Source organism: Xyrauchen texanus, chromosome 48, assembly GCF_025860055.1.
Source record: "Xyrauchen texanus isolate HMW12.3.18 chromosome 48, RBS_HiC_50CHRs, whole genome shotgun sequence".
Taxonomy (NCBI): Eukaryota; Metazoa; Chordata; class Actinopteri; order Cypriniformes; family Catostomidae; genus Xyrauchen; species Xyrauchen texanus.
The window spans coordinates 5,383,300-5,400,001 of NC_068323.1; the positions used below are offsets into that span (position 1 = coordinate 5,383,300).

The following is a 16,702-nucleotide window of genomic DNA, read 5'->3' on the forward strand; positions in this document are numbered from 1 at the left end:
TCATGTCAACTTGTCTGCTGTACACCAAAGAAAAAGCCAATATACCATTTATATTTTCTTAAATATCTTTGAATGTTTTTATTCTTTTTTATCTTTATCTAATACACCATACAGAGAACATATACTGAATCCAAACCACATATCAGATGTTAGTGTGAAAGCATATTGATCTAGTAATAACAAATACTTTGACTGTCTCATACATTTGTTACTTCCCTTCCTGTCTCTTAACACTTACTCGGTACTAAAATGCAATAAAATACATTTATAACTTACCAGCCAAACACAACAAGCAAAAACAAAGTAAAACATATTTGTGGACCATTTTCTTCAACCGTTTTTCAGTAGACATTCAGTAGAAATGTCTGAAAACTCAGACCTTTTAGAAATGCAAGAAGTGTGACGACTCCACCCCGACACGATCTGACCACACTCACAGACAGTACACACGCAATAACTCCGATCATGCATATTTGAATAAATGACTTTTGACCCCTTTTCATCCTACACATTATATCCTTTAATGCAATCATTGAAATTAAAATATGTTTGACACATCTTTTGCCACAGTAAGAATACAATGTGCATCACTCTGTGTCATTAACAATGTGTGAATGAACCCACTGTGTCCAGGAACATTTGCCATCACCCAATCGTTAAATTAAAACGAAACTTGTGCGCTTTGCGTTCACCATCAACGTTTATCTCTGTTCGTTTATATTTTCACGGGATTTTGGCATGGGTATCAGAGCATTTCACACATACACTTCCAGACATGAGCTGCTCTGGGTTGATGTCCGAGGTGCGGCGCTCGGAGTTCGATTGAATGACACAAAGATGCCTGTCATGGCATTTATATATTCGTTTAAAAGATATCAAATAACCACGATCAGACATTTATTTAATCATCAAATCACTTTATTGTCACACAACCATATGCACAAGTGCAGCAGTGGGTGAAAATCTTGTGTGCAGTTCCGAGCAATATAGCAGTCATGACAGTGATGAGACATATACCAATTACAATAAACATACCAAGACAACTTAATTGCAGTACCAATTACAGTAAACAACAAATTAACACAACAATTTACATATCAAATGTAAACATACTTACAAAACACAATAATTATATACAATGTACAAACAATACACACAATCTAGAATACAAAACAAAAGTAGATACAGTAGGTTGTAAAGAGAATATAATTTATGACAGTCCAGTGTGAGATTAATAAAGTGCAGTGCTGATAGTTGATCGTGAGAGATCAAGTGTTCAACAGTCTGATTGCTTGGGGGAAGAAGCTGTCATGTAGTCGGCTGGTGCGGGTCCTGATGCTGCGATACCGCCTGCCTGATGGTAGCAGTGAGAACAGACCATGACTCGGGTGGCTGCAGTCTCTGATGATCCTCCGAGTTTTTTCACACACCGCCTGTTATAGATGTCCTGGAGGGAGGAAGCTCACCTTCGATGATGTGTCTGGCAGTTCGCACCACCCTTTGCAGGGCTTTGCGGTTGTGGGCGGTACTATTGCCGTACCAGGCGGTGATGCAGCCAGTCAGGATGCTCTCTACAGTGCTGGTGTAGAACGGTGTGAGGATGTGGTGGTTCATTCCAAACTTCCTCAGCCGTCTCAGGAAGAAAAGGCGCTGGTGAGCTTTCTTCACAACGGCCTCAGTGTGGACAGACCATGTGAGTTCCTCAGTAATGTGGACACCGAGGAACTTGAAGCTGCTGACTCTCTCCACCGGTGCTCCATTGATGGTGATGCAGTGGACACAGGCTTACCAAACCTGGACAGTTGAAGACTGGAAAAACATAGTCTGGTCTGATGAATAATTTCTGCTGAGGCACACAGATGGCAGGACCAGAATTTGGCAAACAATAATCCTCTCAGCAGTCCGAACTGTCTTTTGTAGTCTTCTGATATCCAAATTTGTAGCTGAACCAGACAGTTACTGAAGTGCGAGGACAGACTCAATGACTGCTGAGTAGAACTTTATCAGTAATTGTGATTGGTTTAACTTCCTCAACTGGCGAAGGATGTACGATGTGAACTCAGAGTCAATATGGGTATCTCACTTCAGGTCCTGTGAGATGGTAGTGCCCAGGAACCTGAATGACTCCACTGCTGCCACAGTGCTGTTTAGAATGGTGAGGGGGGACAATGTTGGGGTGTTCCTCCTAAAATCAAAAATCATCTCCACCGTTTTGAGCGTGTTCAGCTCCAGGTTGTTATGATTACACCAGTGAGCCAGCCATTCAACCTCCCTTCTGTATACAGAATCATCATCATCGAGAAAAGACCGGGAAAAGATTATCTGGTTTGTGCTGCTGAATGTTCAGCAGTTCGTCCCTGGTAAAACTGACTGGAAAAGGATTACTAAACACAGGACAAACAAATAAAAACAACAAAAGAATTGGAGAGCTCCACACCGAGGCGGCCATCTGCTGCGCCATTGTTGAACAAGCATCATATTAGGACATGTTCAACAGTTTCAGGAAGACCACATCTTACACAATGACTGGATTCCTGTTTGCCAATACTGAAAAGTGATCGATTTAATGAGGAATGTCCAATTCTGGGTCGAGATGTTATGTAATCTTCTCTTCTGTTTCCATAACTATTCCTCTCAACTGCAACATCTCTTTGGATATTATATAACTGATGCCCCTTTATCTCTCGATCCCATTGACCTTGCCACATCCTTATTACAGCAGTTTTGATTGTTTCTTTTACTTCCATTTTACTCAATGATACGCTAAAGTCTATGATGTCTTACAGCTTGTTTAGTTATCCGATCAACTTCCTCATTTCCTTCTACCCCCATGTGAGCAGGTACCCACAAAAAGGAAATGACTGTTCTTAACTGATGTATCCTATACAGACTTTAAAGTATTTCTAATAAAATATGCAGCCTTGAAGATTATTTTCCACTTTTTAAACTTGAAAGAGCGGAGTACGAGTCAGAACAAACCACCATTATGATAGCAAGCATTTCTGTATTGCAAACTGATGATTTGTTGTCCTTTTTGCTACTTTGTACTTGAAATATGGTGTTCACATCTGCAGCTGTATTGCCTGAATCAGGATCTTTAGATCCATCTGTGTATATCTGAATTGTTGAGAAAAATGTCTGGTCCAAATACCGATGCACTACTGTGTCTTTTGAAACTTGTCTGTTTTCAGGGTTCATACACATTTTTACCAATAATTTTTCATGACTTCTCCATGACTTTAAGGAGAATTTTCATAACCAAACATTTCCTTAAACGTCTATGTACACCTGTCAAATAAGAAAAATCCATGTCAAAATTTACCACCGCATATCTTGACAACTGACAAGCTATGTGGTTTACTACAATTAATCGCAAAATCGCAAATCGACACAAATGGATGTCAATGAATGCGTGTGTGTGTCTCTTGTTCCACAAATACACATTTAATGCTTCACAAGAACAATGTTTAATTTGGAAGATATCCCTTTGGTTGCACACACAAATTTATGTATTTGTACAAAAAGGAACACTTGTATTCACAAATATGTCTCTATTTGTACAAATCCCAGCACATTCATTTAATTTTGAATTTTACATACACAAGCTGAAAGGCATTTGTCTCTAGATTGTACGATACATTTGCAACATTTATCAAATTGATGGATAAGTAGGTGTGTATTTGTTAATCATTTTTAGTCTAATTTCATCCCATACCTTTTCTGTGTCCCGCAACATTTCCCTGCCACTCATGGTATGTTTGTTTTAAAGTGCAACTGATGATGTAATCATGCTTAAATAGGCAAAAAAAGCATGCGCAAGTCATTTTACTTACTAAACAATTGCGGACCGGAGTACAGTTTGCTGTCTCACTCATGCGAACCGTGCCAACCAAATTTAATGCAAACCATGCTCTGTTTAATATTTGTCGCCTCCTGCCCGTTTCCATTCGTACAGAAAGGCTGTCCATGCTTTCTCTATTTCTGACATACTTTAATCACTTTACATCTTCCACTTTTACCCCAGTTAAATTTCTCTAGATGATTTCTTCTGTCACATACGTTGTAATCCTGTAATCCAACATGGTACACGTGATCTTCTGTCCTAGTAATGACTTTAAGACTAACGCTGCCTTTTGTTGTCTGCCTCCTTACACAAGATCAACAAATGTATATTTCTTAACATTTGTGCACTTTCAATTTTCCCTATCGCATCCTTCGACGCTTTGGTCACTTTCAATGGGTTCAATTTTATCATTACCTTGAATTCCTCCTTTTTCCTTTTCACTTTCCGATCCTGAAGATTTTCTTCTTTTTCGGCTTTCTACTATGGTCCATTAACTATTACCACTATTACCCCTTTTTTCCCCGCCACGACATTCATCCTCCATTTCCTGCTCACTTCCCGATTCTGCGTCACTTGCCATCACCAATGCTCCAGTCAAACCAGTGTTGCCACGCATTCACCAGTCTAACCAGTCCACCGTTTCGAGCAGTTGGCGACTTCCGGCAACACGAGCGATTGCTACTTCTGGGCGACAAGATGTGGGCGTGGCGAGCAGCACAACAATGGAAGCACGTCACCCGCATTGTTGCCAAATAGCTGTGCTCGAAACCGCCCTTATCTCTAAAGAGTGCACTATTTCGGGTGTCAGCCATTTTGTAGTGGTGTCCCAATTAATTCTCCTGTGTCTGAAATCGCCCACTCGTTCACTCATTCGCTATTTCCTATATATTTCAGCAGTGAGTGAACGAAATGAGGCAGAGATTTCAGACGCCGACGTAAATTCCATGCGTCAGAGAACACTCGGGAGCTGTCGCAGACATTTATCATGAACATTTCACCTGTGTGGCTTCATGAATTTGATAATCTCTGTAATCTTTATATAGTTTATATATATATATATATATATATATATATATATATATAATTTTATAATAGGCAATTACATATTTAGGGCCCAAGCCTTGAAAAGGCAAGGCCCTATTGTTTTCGTTAGGATTATTAGGGCCCAAGCACAAAGTCGTAGGACCCTATTGTTTTCGTTAGGATTATTAGGGCCCAAGCACAAAGTGCGTAGGACCCTATTGTTTTCAGTTAGGTTATTATTATTATTAGGGCCCAAGCACAAAGTGCGTAGGACCCTATTGTTTTCGTTAGGATTATTATTATTAGGGCCCAAGCACAAAGTGCGTAGGATCCTATTGTTTTCGTTAGGATTATTATTATTATTATTATTATTATTAGGGCCCAAGCACAAAGTGCGTAGGACCCTATTGTTTTCGTTAGGATTATTATTAGGGCCCAAGCACAAAGTGCGTAGGACCCTATTGTTTTCGTTAGGATTATTATTATTATTAGGGCCCAAGCACAAAGTGCGTAGGACCCTATTGTTTTCGTTAGGATTATTATTATTATTATTATTATTTTTTTTTACGACTATTGGGGCACTTTTGGGGCTCTTAACGTGCTCAAAAACTCTTGAAACTTTGCACACGGGTCAGAACCCGCGGCTGTCAGGGCCGGGCTGAAGCTGGTACCCGGGCATGGCAGGGGGGCTCGACAGCGCCCCCTGGAACAGGGTCCGAAAACTTGGTCTATAACTCAAACACGCTTGCATGTAATAATATGAAACTCGGTGCACGTATAGATCTCATCGTTTCATATATCCTTCATACTTTTACTTTTTACCCCAGACCAACAGGAAACCGTCTATTTAGGGTTGTTTGAAAAACGCACGCAATGGAATTTGGAATACTCCTCCCAGAGAATTCCACCAATCACCACCAAACTCGGTCAGCATGATGTCAACACATTGAGCATGAAAAATTGCCGGCAGATTTTTGATACCTCGAACGGTTTGGCCGTGGCGAGGAAACGAAATGATGGCGCGAAAAGAGAAACAGGAAGTGTGTTATAACTTCTGCATACATTAATTGATCTCCATGAAACCGCAGCAGCGTGATCGCTGGAAGAAGCCGATCGCATGGATGAGACTATTGTCAGTCAAAGTTATAGCGCCACCAACTGGCAGAAGGAAGTGTGTCACTTTCAAAATGCTTTGAAATCACCCACTTATTTTTACCCGATTTACTTAAAACTTTAGGTGTATAATGTAAACACACGGCAGATGTAGACATGTGAAAGGATTATTGATATCTTCGATACTGTCGCCGCGGCAATGCTTCAAACTCGAATATTCTTTTTGATGCTTTTGAGACTCTTAGCATACTTGAAATTGCATGAAACTCGACAGACACATCACATTTATTAGCCAGTACACATGTGCAAAGTTTCAGAAACGGGCGTGGTGCAGGGGCTCAGTAGCGCCACCTTTGACAAAAGTGGGGGTTGCTTTACACTTTGACCCACAGTCACAAAACTCAGGAATTATATTGTTCTCATCGAGCCGGACAACTTTCTAATTTACAGTCATTAGCTCAGACCAACAGAAAGTCAGATATTGTGGTTTGAATGTGGATGTTTTGGAGAATTTCTCTCCCTCTCTCACTGACCCTACGTCTCTCTGTGTCTGGGGGAGGGTGCTGATTTTGCTGAGGAGTGAAAATGCTTTTATTTTTGTTTTTCAAGGTTTTGGGGCCCTTAACGTGCTCGAAAACTCTTGAAACTTTGCACACGGGTCGGAACCCGCGGCCATCAGGGTCGGACCGAAGATGGTACCCGAGCGTGGCAGGGGGCTCGACAGCGCCCCTGGAATGGGATTCGAACACTTGTCCATATATCAAACATGCTTGCATGTAATGATATGAAACTCGGTACACTTGTAGGTCTCGTCGGGCCGAACAACTTTCGTGCTCTAAGTTTTACGCCAGCCCAACAGGAAGTCGGCTATTATGGGTTGTTTGGAAACACGTGCTCTGGAATTATATATTTTCCGCCTAGAGAATGAATCCAATCGCCACCAAACTCGGTCGGCATGAAGTCAAGACATTGAGGATGCTACATTCGGACGGATTTTTGATATCTCGAACGGTTTGGCCGTGGCGAGGAAATTGATTTATGACTAAAAAGGACACATGAAGTGTGTTATAACTTAGTTAGTTCTATCTACAGTTACAAAACTCGGCGTGTATATTGTTCTCGTCGAGCCGAACAACTTTCTAATTTACAGTCATTAGCTCCGACCAACAGAAAGTCAGATATTGTGGTTTGAATGTGGATTTCTTAAAATTTTTCTCTTTCTGAGTGACCAATCCTCCTCCCTTTCTGTGTTTTTTTCTCTCAGTGTCTCTCTGTCTGACAGACAGAATGGGCCTGCCAAATTTTTTTTTGTGTGTGTGTGTGTGTGTGTGTGGGGAGGGGAGGGGGGGGAGGTTCTCTGTTGGGTTTAGATTTGCTTTTTAATTGTTTGATTGTTTTTCAAGGTTTCTGGGACTTTTGGGGCCCTTAACATGCTCGAAAACTCTTGAAACTTTGCACACAGGCCAGAACCCGCGGCCATCAGGGCCGGGCTGAATCTGGTACCCGGGCGTGGCAGGGGGCTCGACAGCGACACCTGGAATGGGATTCAAACACTTGTCCATATATCAAACATGCTTGCATGTAATAATATGAAACCTCGAACACTTCTAGATCTCGTCGGGCCGAACAACTTTCTAATTTACAGTCATTAGCTCAGACCAACAGAAAGTCAGATATTTTGGTTTGAATGTGGAACACATTTCAAATTAACTTTGAAGCTCCAAAAGCACATCAAAAGTAACATAAAAGAAGGGAGTGTGTTATAACTTCTGCATACATTAACTGATCTCGATGAAACTTCAGCAGTGTGTTTGTGGAAGAGGCCGGTCGCATGGATGTGACTACTGTGAGTCAAAGTTATAGCGCCACCAACTGGCAGAAGGAAGTGTGTCACTTTCAAAATGCTTTGAAATCACCCTCTTATGTCTCAAGTGAACAAACAGACCAACAGAAAATCAGATATTTTGGTTTGAATGTGGAACACATTTCAAATTAACTTTGAAGCTCCAAAAAGCACATCAAAAGTAACATAAAAGAAGGGACTGTGTTATAACTTCTGCATACATTAACTGATCTCGATGAAACTTCAGCAGTGTGTTTGCGGGAAGAGGCCGGTCGCATGGATGTGACTACTGTGAGTCAAAGTTATAGCGCCACCAACTGGCAGAAGGAAGTGTGTCACTTTCAAAATGCTTTGAAATCACCCTCTTATGTCTCAAGTGAACAAACAGACCAACAGAAAATCAGATATTTTGGTTTGAATGTGGAACACATTGCAAATGAACTTTGAAGCTCCAAAAAGCACATAAAGGCAGCATAAAAGCAAGGAAGTGTGTTATAACTTCTGCATACATTAACTGATCTCGATGAAACTTCAGCAGTGTGTCACATGGATGTGACTATTGTGAGACAAACTTATAGTGCCACCAACTGGCAGAAGGGAGTGTGTCACATTCAAAATGCTTTTAAATCACCCTCTTATGTCTCAAGTGAACAAACAGACCAACAGAAAGTCAGATATTTTGGTTTGAATGTGGAACACATTGCAAATGAACTTTGAAGCTCCAAAAAGCACATAAAGGCAGCATAAAAGCAAGGAAGTGTGTTATAACTTCTGCATACATTAACTGATCTCGATGAAACTTCAGCAGTGCGTAAATTATAATTACATTAATAAACCTGAACAGAGACCTCCGGATAAATACTGGCCTTCTGGATTAACACGCTTAAGTGCTGCAAAAGATATTGACCTATGACATCAAAAATTATTCTACATTTGAATTACCTCATAGATGTGACTATTGTGGTTCACGGTCCTAGGCACTGTCCCTGTCTCAAATGGCACACTTCATATGAATTTTCAGTCTTGTGTACTTATTTCGTGTGTCCATTAACTCCATGAGACCGTAGGGGTGTCTCATTTTTCATTTTAGGTATCGGAAGGGTGCTCACGCATACTTTGTGGTTGATATGTGCCCTCCATGCGAACTTTTGCAGAGCCCACGCTGATGCGAGCTCTACAGCACACGTCTTCTCGACGGTCAAAGCGAGGTTACGTTATTGCCCATCGTGCACAGCGACCCTAAAGGCACGGGTGGCGGTGCCACCGGCTTAGGCTCGCCATCGCTGCTCGCAGCTATATTTAGGGCCCAAGCCTTGAAAAGGCAAGGCCCTATTGTTTTCGTTAGGATTATTATTATTATTATTAGGGCCCAAGCCTTGAAAAGGCAAGGCCCTATTGTTTTCATTAGGATTATTAGGGCCCAAGCCTTGAAAAGGCAAGGCCCTATTGTTTTCGTTGGGATTATTAGGGCCCAAGCATTGAAAAGGAAAGGCCCTATTGTTTTCGTTAGGATTACTATTATTATTTTTTTACGACTATTGGGGCACTTTTGGGGCTCTTAACGTGCTTGAAAACTCTTGAAACTTTGCACGCGGGTCAGAACCCGCGGCCATTAGGGCCGGGCTGAAGCTGGTACCGGGCGTGGCAGGGGGCTCGATGGCGCTCCTGAACGGGGTCCGAAAACTTGGTCCATAAATCAAACACGCTTGCATGTAATAATATGAAACTCGGTACACATATAGATCTCATCATTTCATATATCCTTCATACTTTTACTTTTTACCTCAGCCCAACAGGAAATCGTCTATTTAGGGTTTTTTGAAAACGCATGCAATGGAATTTGAAATACTCCTCCTAGAGAATTCCACCTATCACCACGAAACTCGGTCAGCATGAAGTCAAGACATTGAGGATGAAAAATTGCCGGCGGATTTTTGATATGTCGAACGGTTTGGCCGTGGCGAGGAAACGAAATGATGGCGCGAAAAGAGAAACAGGAAGTGTGTTATAACTTCTGCATACATTAATTGATGTCGATGAAACTTCAGCAGTGTGTTCGCTGTAAGAGGCCGATCGCATGGATGTGACTATTGTCAGTCAAAGTTATAGCACCACCAACTGGCAGAAGGAAGTGTGTCACTTTCACAATCCTTTGAAATCACCCTCTTATTTTTACCCGATTTACTTAAAACTTTAGGTGTATAATGTAAACACACGGCAGATGTAGACATGTGATAGGATTATTGATATCTTCGATACTGTTGCCGCGGCAACGCTTCAAACTCGAATATTCTTTTTTGATGCTTTTGAGACTCTTAGCATACTTGAAATTGCATGAAACTCAACAGACACATCACATTTATTAGCAAGTAGACATGTGCAAAGTTTCAGAAACGGGCGTGGTGCAGGGGCTCAGTAGCGCCACCTTTTGACAAAAGTGGGGGGGTTGCTTTACACTTTGACCCACAGTCACAAAACTCAGTAATTATATTGTTCTCATCGAGCCGGACAACTTTCTAATTTACAGTCATTAGCTCAGACCAACAGAAAGTCAGCTATTTTGGTTTGAATGTGGATGTTTTGCAGAATTTTCTCTCCCTATCTCACTGACCCTACGTCTCTCTGTGTCTGTGGGGAGGGTGCTGATTTTGCTGAAGAGTGAAAATGCTTTTATTTTTGTTTTTCAAGGTTTTGGGGCCCTTAACGTGCTCGAACACTCTTGAAACATGTGCAAAGTTTCAGAAACGGGCGTGGTGCAGGGGCTCAGTAGCGCCACCTTTTGACAAAAGTGGGGGGGTTGCTTTACACTTTGACCCACAGTACAAAACTCAGTAATTATATTGTTCTCATCGAGCCGGACAACTTTCTAATTTACAGTCATTAGCTCAGACCAACAGAAAGTCAGCTATTTTGGTTTGAATGTGGATGTTTTGGAGAATTTTCTCTCCCTATCTCACTGACCCTACGTCTCTCTGTGTCTGTGGGGAGGGTGCTGATTTTGCTGAAGAGTGAAAATGCTTTTATTTTTGTTTTTCAAGGTTTTGGGGCCCTTAACGTGCTCGAACACTCTTGAAACTTTGCACACGGGTCGGAACCCGCGGCCATCAGGGTCGGACCGAAGATGGTACCCGGGCGTGGCAGGGGGGCTCGACAGCGCCCCCTGGAATGGGATTCGAACACTTGTCCATATATCAAACATGCTTGCATGTAATGATATGAAACTCGGTACACTTGTAGATCTCATCGGGCCGAACAATTTTCGTGCTCTAAGTTTTACGCCAGCCCAACAGGAAGTCGGCTATTATGGGTTGTTTGGAAAGACATGCTCTGGAATTATATATATTCCTCCTAGAGAATGAATCCAATCGCCACCAAACTCGGTCGGCATGAAATCAAGACATTAAGGATGCTACATTCCGGACGGATGTTTGATATCTCGAACGGTTTGGCCGTGGCGAGGAAATTGATTTAGGACTAAAAATGGACACATGAAGTGTGTTATAACTTAGTTAGTTCTATCTACAGTTACAAAACTCGGCGTGTATATTGTTCTCATCAAGCCGAACAACTTTCTAATTTACAGTCATTAGCTCCGACCAACAGAAAGTCAGATATTGTGGTTTGAATGTGGATTTCTTTCAATTTTTCTCTCTCTTCAGTGACCCCTCCCGTTCAGTGTTTTTTCTCTCTGTGTCTCTCTGACAGACAGAATGGCCCTGCCAAATTATGGCAGGTGTGTGTGGGTGGGGGAGGGGGAGGGAGGGGGTTCTCTGTTGGGTGAGATTTGCTTTTTGATTGTTTGATTGTTTTTCAAGGTTTCTGGGACTTTTGGGGCCCTTAACGTGCTCGAAAACTCTTGAAACTTTGCACAAGGGTCAGAACCCATGGCCATCAGGGCCGGGCTGAAGCTGGTACCGGGTGTGGCAGGGGGCTCGACAGCGACACCTGGAATGGGATTCGAACACTTGTCCATATATCAAACATGCTTGCATGTAATAATATGAAACTTCGGTACACTTCTAGATCTCATCGGGCCGAACAACTTTCGTGCTCTAAGTTTTACGCCAGCCCAACAGGAAGTCGGCTATTATGGGTTGTTTGGAAACACATGCTCTGGATTTATATATATTCCTCATAGAGAATTAATCCAATCGCCACCAAACTCGGTCAGCATGAAGTCAAGACATTGAGGATGCTACATTGCGGACGGATATTTGATATCTCGAACGTTTTGGCCGTGGCGAGGAAAAGAATTTATGACTAAAAAGGACACAAAGTGTGTTATAACTTAGTTAGTTCTATCTATAGTTACAAAACTCGGCGTGTATATTGTTCTCGTCGAGCGAACAACTTTCTAATTTACAGTCATTAGCTCCGACCAACAGACAGTCAGATATTTTGGTTTGAATGTGGAACACATAGCAAATGAACTTTGAAGCTCCAAAAAGCACATAAAGGTAGCATTAAAGCAAGGAAGTGTGTTATAACTTCTGCATACATTAACTGATCTCGATGAAACTTCAGCAGTGTGTCACATGGATGTGACTATTGTGAGTCAAAGTTATAAGCGCCACCAACTGGCAGAAGGAAGTGTGTCACTTTCAAAAAGCTTTGAAATCACCTTCTTATGTCTCAAGTGAACAAACAGACCAACAGAAAGTCAGATATTTTGGTTTGAATGTGGAACACATTGCAAATTAACTTTGAAGCTCCAAAAAGCACATAAAGGCAGCATAAAAGCAAGGAAGTGTGTTATAACTTCTGCATACATTAACTGATCTCGATGAAACTTCAGCAGTGCGTAAATTATAATTACATTAATAAACCTGTTCAGAGACCTCCGGATAAATACTGGCCTTCTGGATTAACACGTTTAAGTGCTGCAAAAGATATTGACCTATGACATCAAACATTATTCTACATTTGAATTACCTCATAGATGTGACTATTGTGGTTCACGGTCATAGGCCCTGTCCCAAATGGCACACTTCATATGAATTTTCAGTCTTGTGTACTTATTTCGTGTGTCCATTAACTCCATGAGACCGGGTGTCTCATTTTTCATTTTAGGTATCGGAAGGGTGCTCACGCATACTTTGTGGTTGATATGTGCCCTCCATGCGCACTTTTACAGAGCCCACGCTGATGCGAGCTCTACAGCACACGTCTTCTCGACGGTCAAAGCGAGGTTACGTTATTGCCCATCGTGCACAGCGACCCTAAAGGCACGGGGGTAACGGTGCCAGCAGCGACCCTAAAGGCACGGGGGTGGCGGTGCCACCGGCTTGGGCCCACCATCGCTGCTTGCAGCTATATTTATTATTATTATTATTATTTATTTATTTTTTTTTACGACTATTGGGGCACTTTTGGGGCTCTTAACGTGCTCAAAAACTCTTGAAACTTTGCACACTGGTCAGAACCCGCGGCCATTAGGGCCGGGCTGAAGCTGGTACCCGGGCGTGGCGGGGGGCTCGACAGCGCCCCCTGAAACAGGGTCCGAAAACTTGGTCCATAAATCAAACACGCTTGCATGTAATAATATGAAACTTGGTACACATATAGATATCTTCGTTTCATATATCCTTCATACTTTTACTTTTTACCTCAGCCCAACAGGAAATCGTCTATTTAGGGTTCTTTGGAAAACACATTTCACAATGGAATGTGAAATACTCCTCCTAGAGAATTCCACCAATTGCCACGAAACTCGGTCAGCATGAAGTCAAGACATTGACGATGAAAAATTGCCGGTGGATTTTTGATATCTCGAACGGTTTGGCCGTGGCGAGGAAACGAAATTATGGCGTGAAAAGTGAAACAGGAAATGTGTTATAACTTCTGCATACATTAATTGATCTCGATGAAACCGCAGCAGCGTGATCGCTGGAAGAGTCCGATCGCATGGATGTGACTATTGTGAGTCAAAGTTATAGCGCCACCAACTGGCAGAAGGAAGTGTGTCACTTTCAAAATGCTTTGAAATCACACTCTTATTTTTACCCGATTTACTTAAAACTTTATGTGTATAATGTAAACACACGGCAGATGTAGACGTGTGAAAGGATTATTGATATCTTAAATACTGTGGTCGTGGCAGCGCTTCAAAGTTGAATATTCTTTTTTGATGCGTTTTGCAGGGGCTCAGTAGTGCCACCTGTTGACAAAAGTGGGGTATTGGTTTTATACTTCGACCTAGAGTAACAAAACTCAGGAATTATATTGTTCTCATCGAGCCGGACAACTTTCTAATTTACAGTCATTAGCTCAGACCAACAGAAAGTCAGATATTTTGGTTTGAATGTGGAACACATTGCAAAGGAAACTTTGAAGCTCCAAAAACTCCATAAAGGTAGCATATAAAGGGAGCAAATAGCAAGGAAGTGTGTTATACCTTCTGCATACATTAACTGATCTCGATGAAAATTCAGTAGTGTGTCACATGGATGTGACTATTGTGAGTCAAAGTTATAGCGCCACCAACTGGCAGAAGGAAGTGTGTCACTTTCAAAATGCTTTGAAATCACCCCCTTATGTCTCAAGTGAACAAACAGACCAACAGAAAGTCAGATATTTTGGTTTGAATGTGGAACACATTGCAAATGAACTTTGAAGCTCCAAAAAGCACACAAAGGAAGCATAAAAGCAAGGAAGTGTGTTATAACTTTTGCATACATTAACTGATCTTGATGAAACTTCAGCAGTATGTCACATGGATGTGACTACTGTGAGTCAAAGTTATAGCGCCACCAACTGGCAGATGTGTGTCACTTTCAAAATGCTTTGAAATCACCCCCTTATGTCTCAATTGAACAAACAGTTGATAAAGAAATCGGGTATCAATATATTGAATTATGAATTATTGCAGTGATCAACTGTGATGTCCGGTTAAGATGAAAATAAACTATCGCTCTGTCTAAGCGATTATCTTTCTGAAACACGTCACAAAAACTTACAGAAACGGATAACACAAACATGATGTTGGAAATATTCACTTATCAGAATAGTTATATTAAACCTTAGTCTATTTCAGTTAAAGCCATTTAAGTTATAAAGCTGTCTCATGTAATTTCTCCTTTAATTCTATAATATAACCACTAGGTGGAGTTCTAAGCCTATTTTCTGTATTCTCGTTGTTTTAACGCATGAAGAAGACTTACATGTTGTTGAGAACGCAGTAAAGTGTGGCGATATTTCGTTCTGTGAGTTTTATGAGTACTCGAGTCTTTATTAAAACCAACACATGAAACATATGTCTAAAGAAAGTAGGGATGGGCTTATCGATCCTAACGTATCAAAACTTCCGAGTATGATGTTGTTTTAGGGTTGTCTGACTAGAGCTGTCGCGATAGTCAATATATCGACTTATCGCACGATATATGTAAATGAGCGCGATCATTTTTGGTGCCACGATATATTGCAACTGATAATTTGTTTTATTATTAAAAATAATAATCAGATTCATTTTTACATTAAAATGAATGTCACCAACATTTTAGTTGATCGCGCTGCCTGTCATCTTGTCTGCACTCTGTGGCGGAGGCGGGGCTCAGGCAGCGTGTCCACACACACACACACACACACACACACACACAGAGAGAGAGAGCGGACACCGTCAGGTGAAGAGAAGGCGTGAACCAACTGCATTTTAAAGTGTTCTGTTTCGTGACATCTTCAGCGAGCCAGTTAGGAAGAACGAGTCCAACATGGAATTGATTTCAAAGCCGCAATCTTCAGCTCCGGTGTGGGAACATTTTGGCTTTAAGCCGAACGAGAGAGGAGAGCTAATTAACATGAACGAGCCGGTATGTCGACTGTGTTTTAAAACAGTAGCAGCGTAAAGAGGCAACACAACAAACTTAAAATCGCACCTAAAACATAACCATCCCACCCAGTTTTTCAACCTGGGAACAACAACTGCAGCTGGAGTTGGAGAGGGGCCTTCTATCTGTTGCAGATGCCTTTTCCCGACAGTGCAAATATAAACGTCACAGCGCGAAATGGCGCACACTCACGGATAGCTTAACTCGCTATAAGAAAGACTGTTTAGCACAGCTGGTAACATTGTTACCCCAGTAAGATCCTGCCTTAAGCCCCACAAGGTAAACATGTTGGTGTTCCTTTCTCGGAATCTGCCTAACAATTAAAAAACTAATCTGGCAGCAGAAATGTCCTGTTGATGCATCTGTGCCTTTGTGTGAGACACTTTAAAAGTTTAAATTGACATATTAGCCTACTTTGTTTTGATCTAGTTCTTGATACCTTGCACTTTTTTGTTAACGAAAGTGTATTTATTTACTTGTTTTATTTATTTGGGATATATTTTTCACATTTCACAATGTCTAAATATTGAATAGAATAAGAATACAATGTTCTTTGTTCTTTGAAACAGTGTACTTGCATTATTATGCTATTATATTGTCATTATGTAATCAGTATAAAATGGTCTGAAAATTACAATAATATCGTTTATCGCAATTAATTTATGTGCAATATATCGCACAACAAAAAGTAGTTATCGTGACAGCTCTATGTCTGACAGATTATTTTTGCTCGCATCTTCACGAAGGTTTGTCGGTTGTATACAATGTTTGCCTGTTTGAACATTCAAGCGATTTTACACTATTCAACTCAACAAATGTGAAAACAACTCAAATACATGTTTGCGAGCAGATTGAGTGACACAGCGATCGAGCAGCGTCGTGTCTAACGCTCGCTCGAACGCCTGCTGCTTGTGTCTGAGCGGACAATTTCATACAACAAAGTGTAAAAATACATGATATATTGAGGAGTCTGTTATGTCTCAAGTGAACAAACAGTTGAGAAAGAAATCTGGTATAATTATATTAAATTCTGGCATTATTCCAGATGACGTCCTG

At 41.3% G+C, this 16,702-nt stretch overlaps 1 protein-coding gene across 1 annotated transcript in view; it reads right to left on the minus strand.

Annotated features, from left to right (window-relative positions):
• The window catches only part of LOC127639392 (uncharacterized), a 30,047-nt gene extending 29,634 nt beyond the window's left edge, over positions 1-413 (minus strand). Inside the window, exon 1 of the mRNA XM_052121375.1 lies at positions 277-413. Within this exon, the coding sequence (XP_051977335.1) occupies positions 277-352 (76 nt within the window). The 5' untranslated portion in view covers positions 353-413. The remainder of the gene's footprint in view (positions 1-276) is intronic.
• Positions 414-16,702: the final 16,289 nt, after the last annotated feature.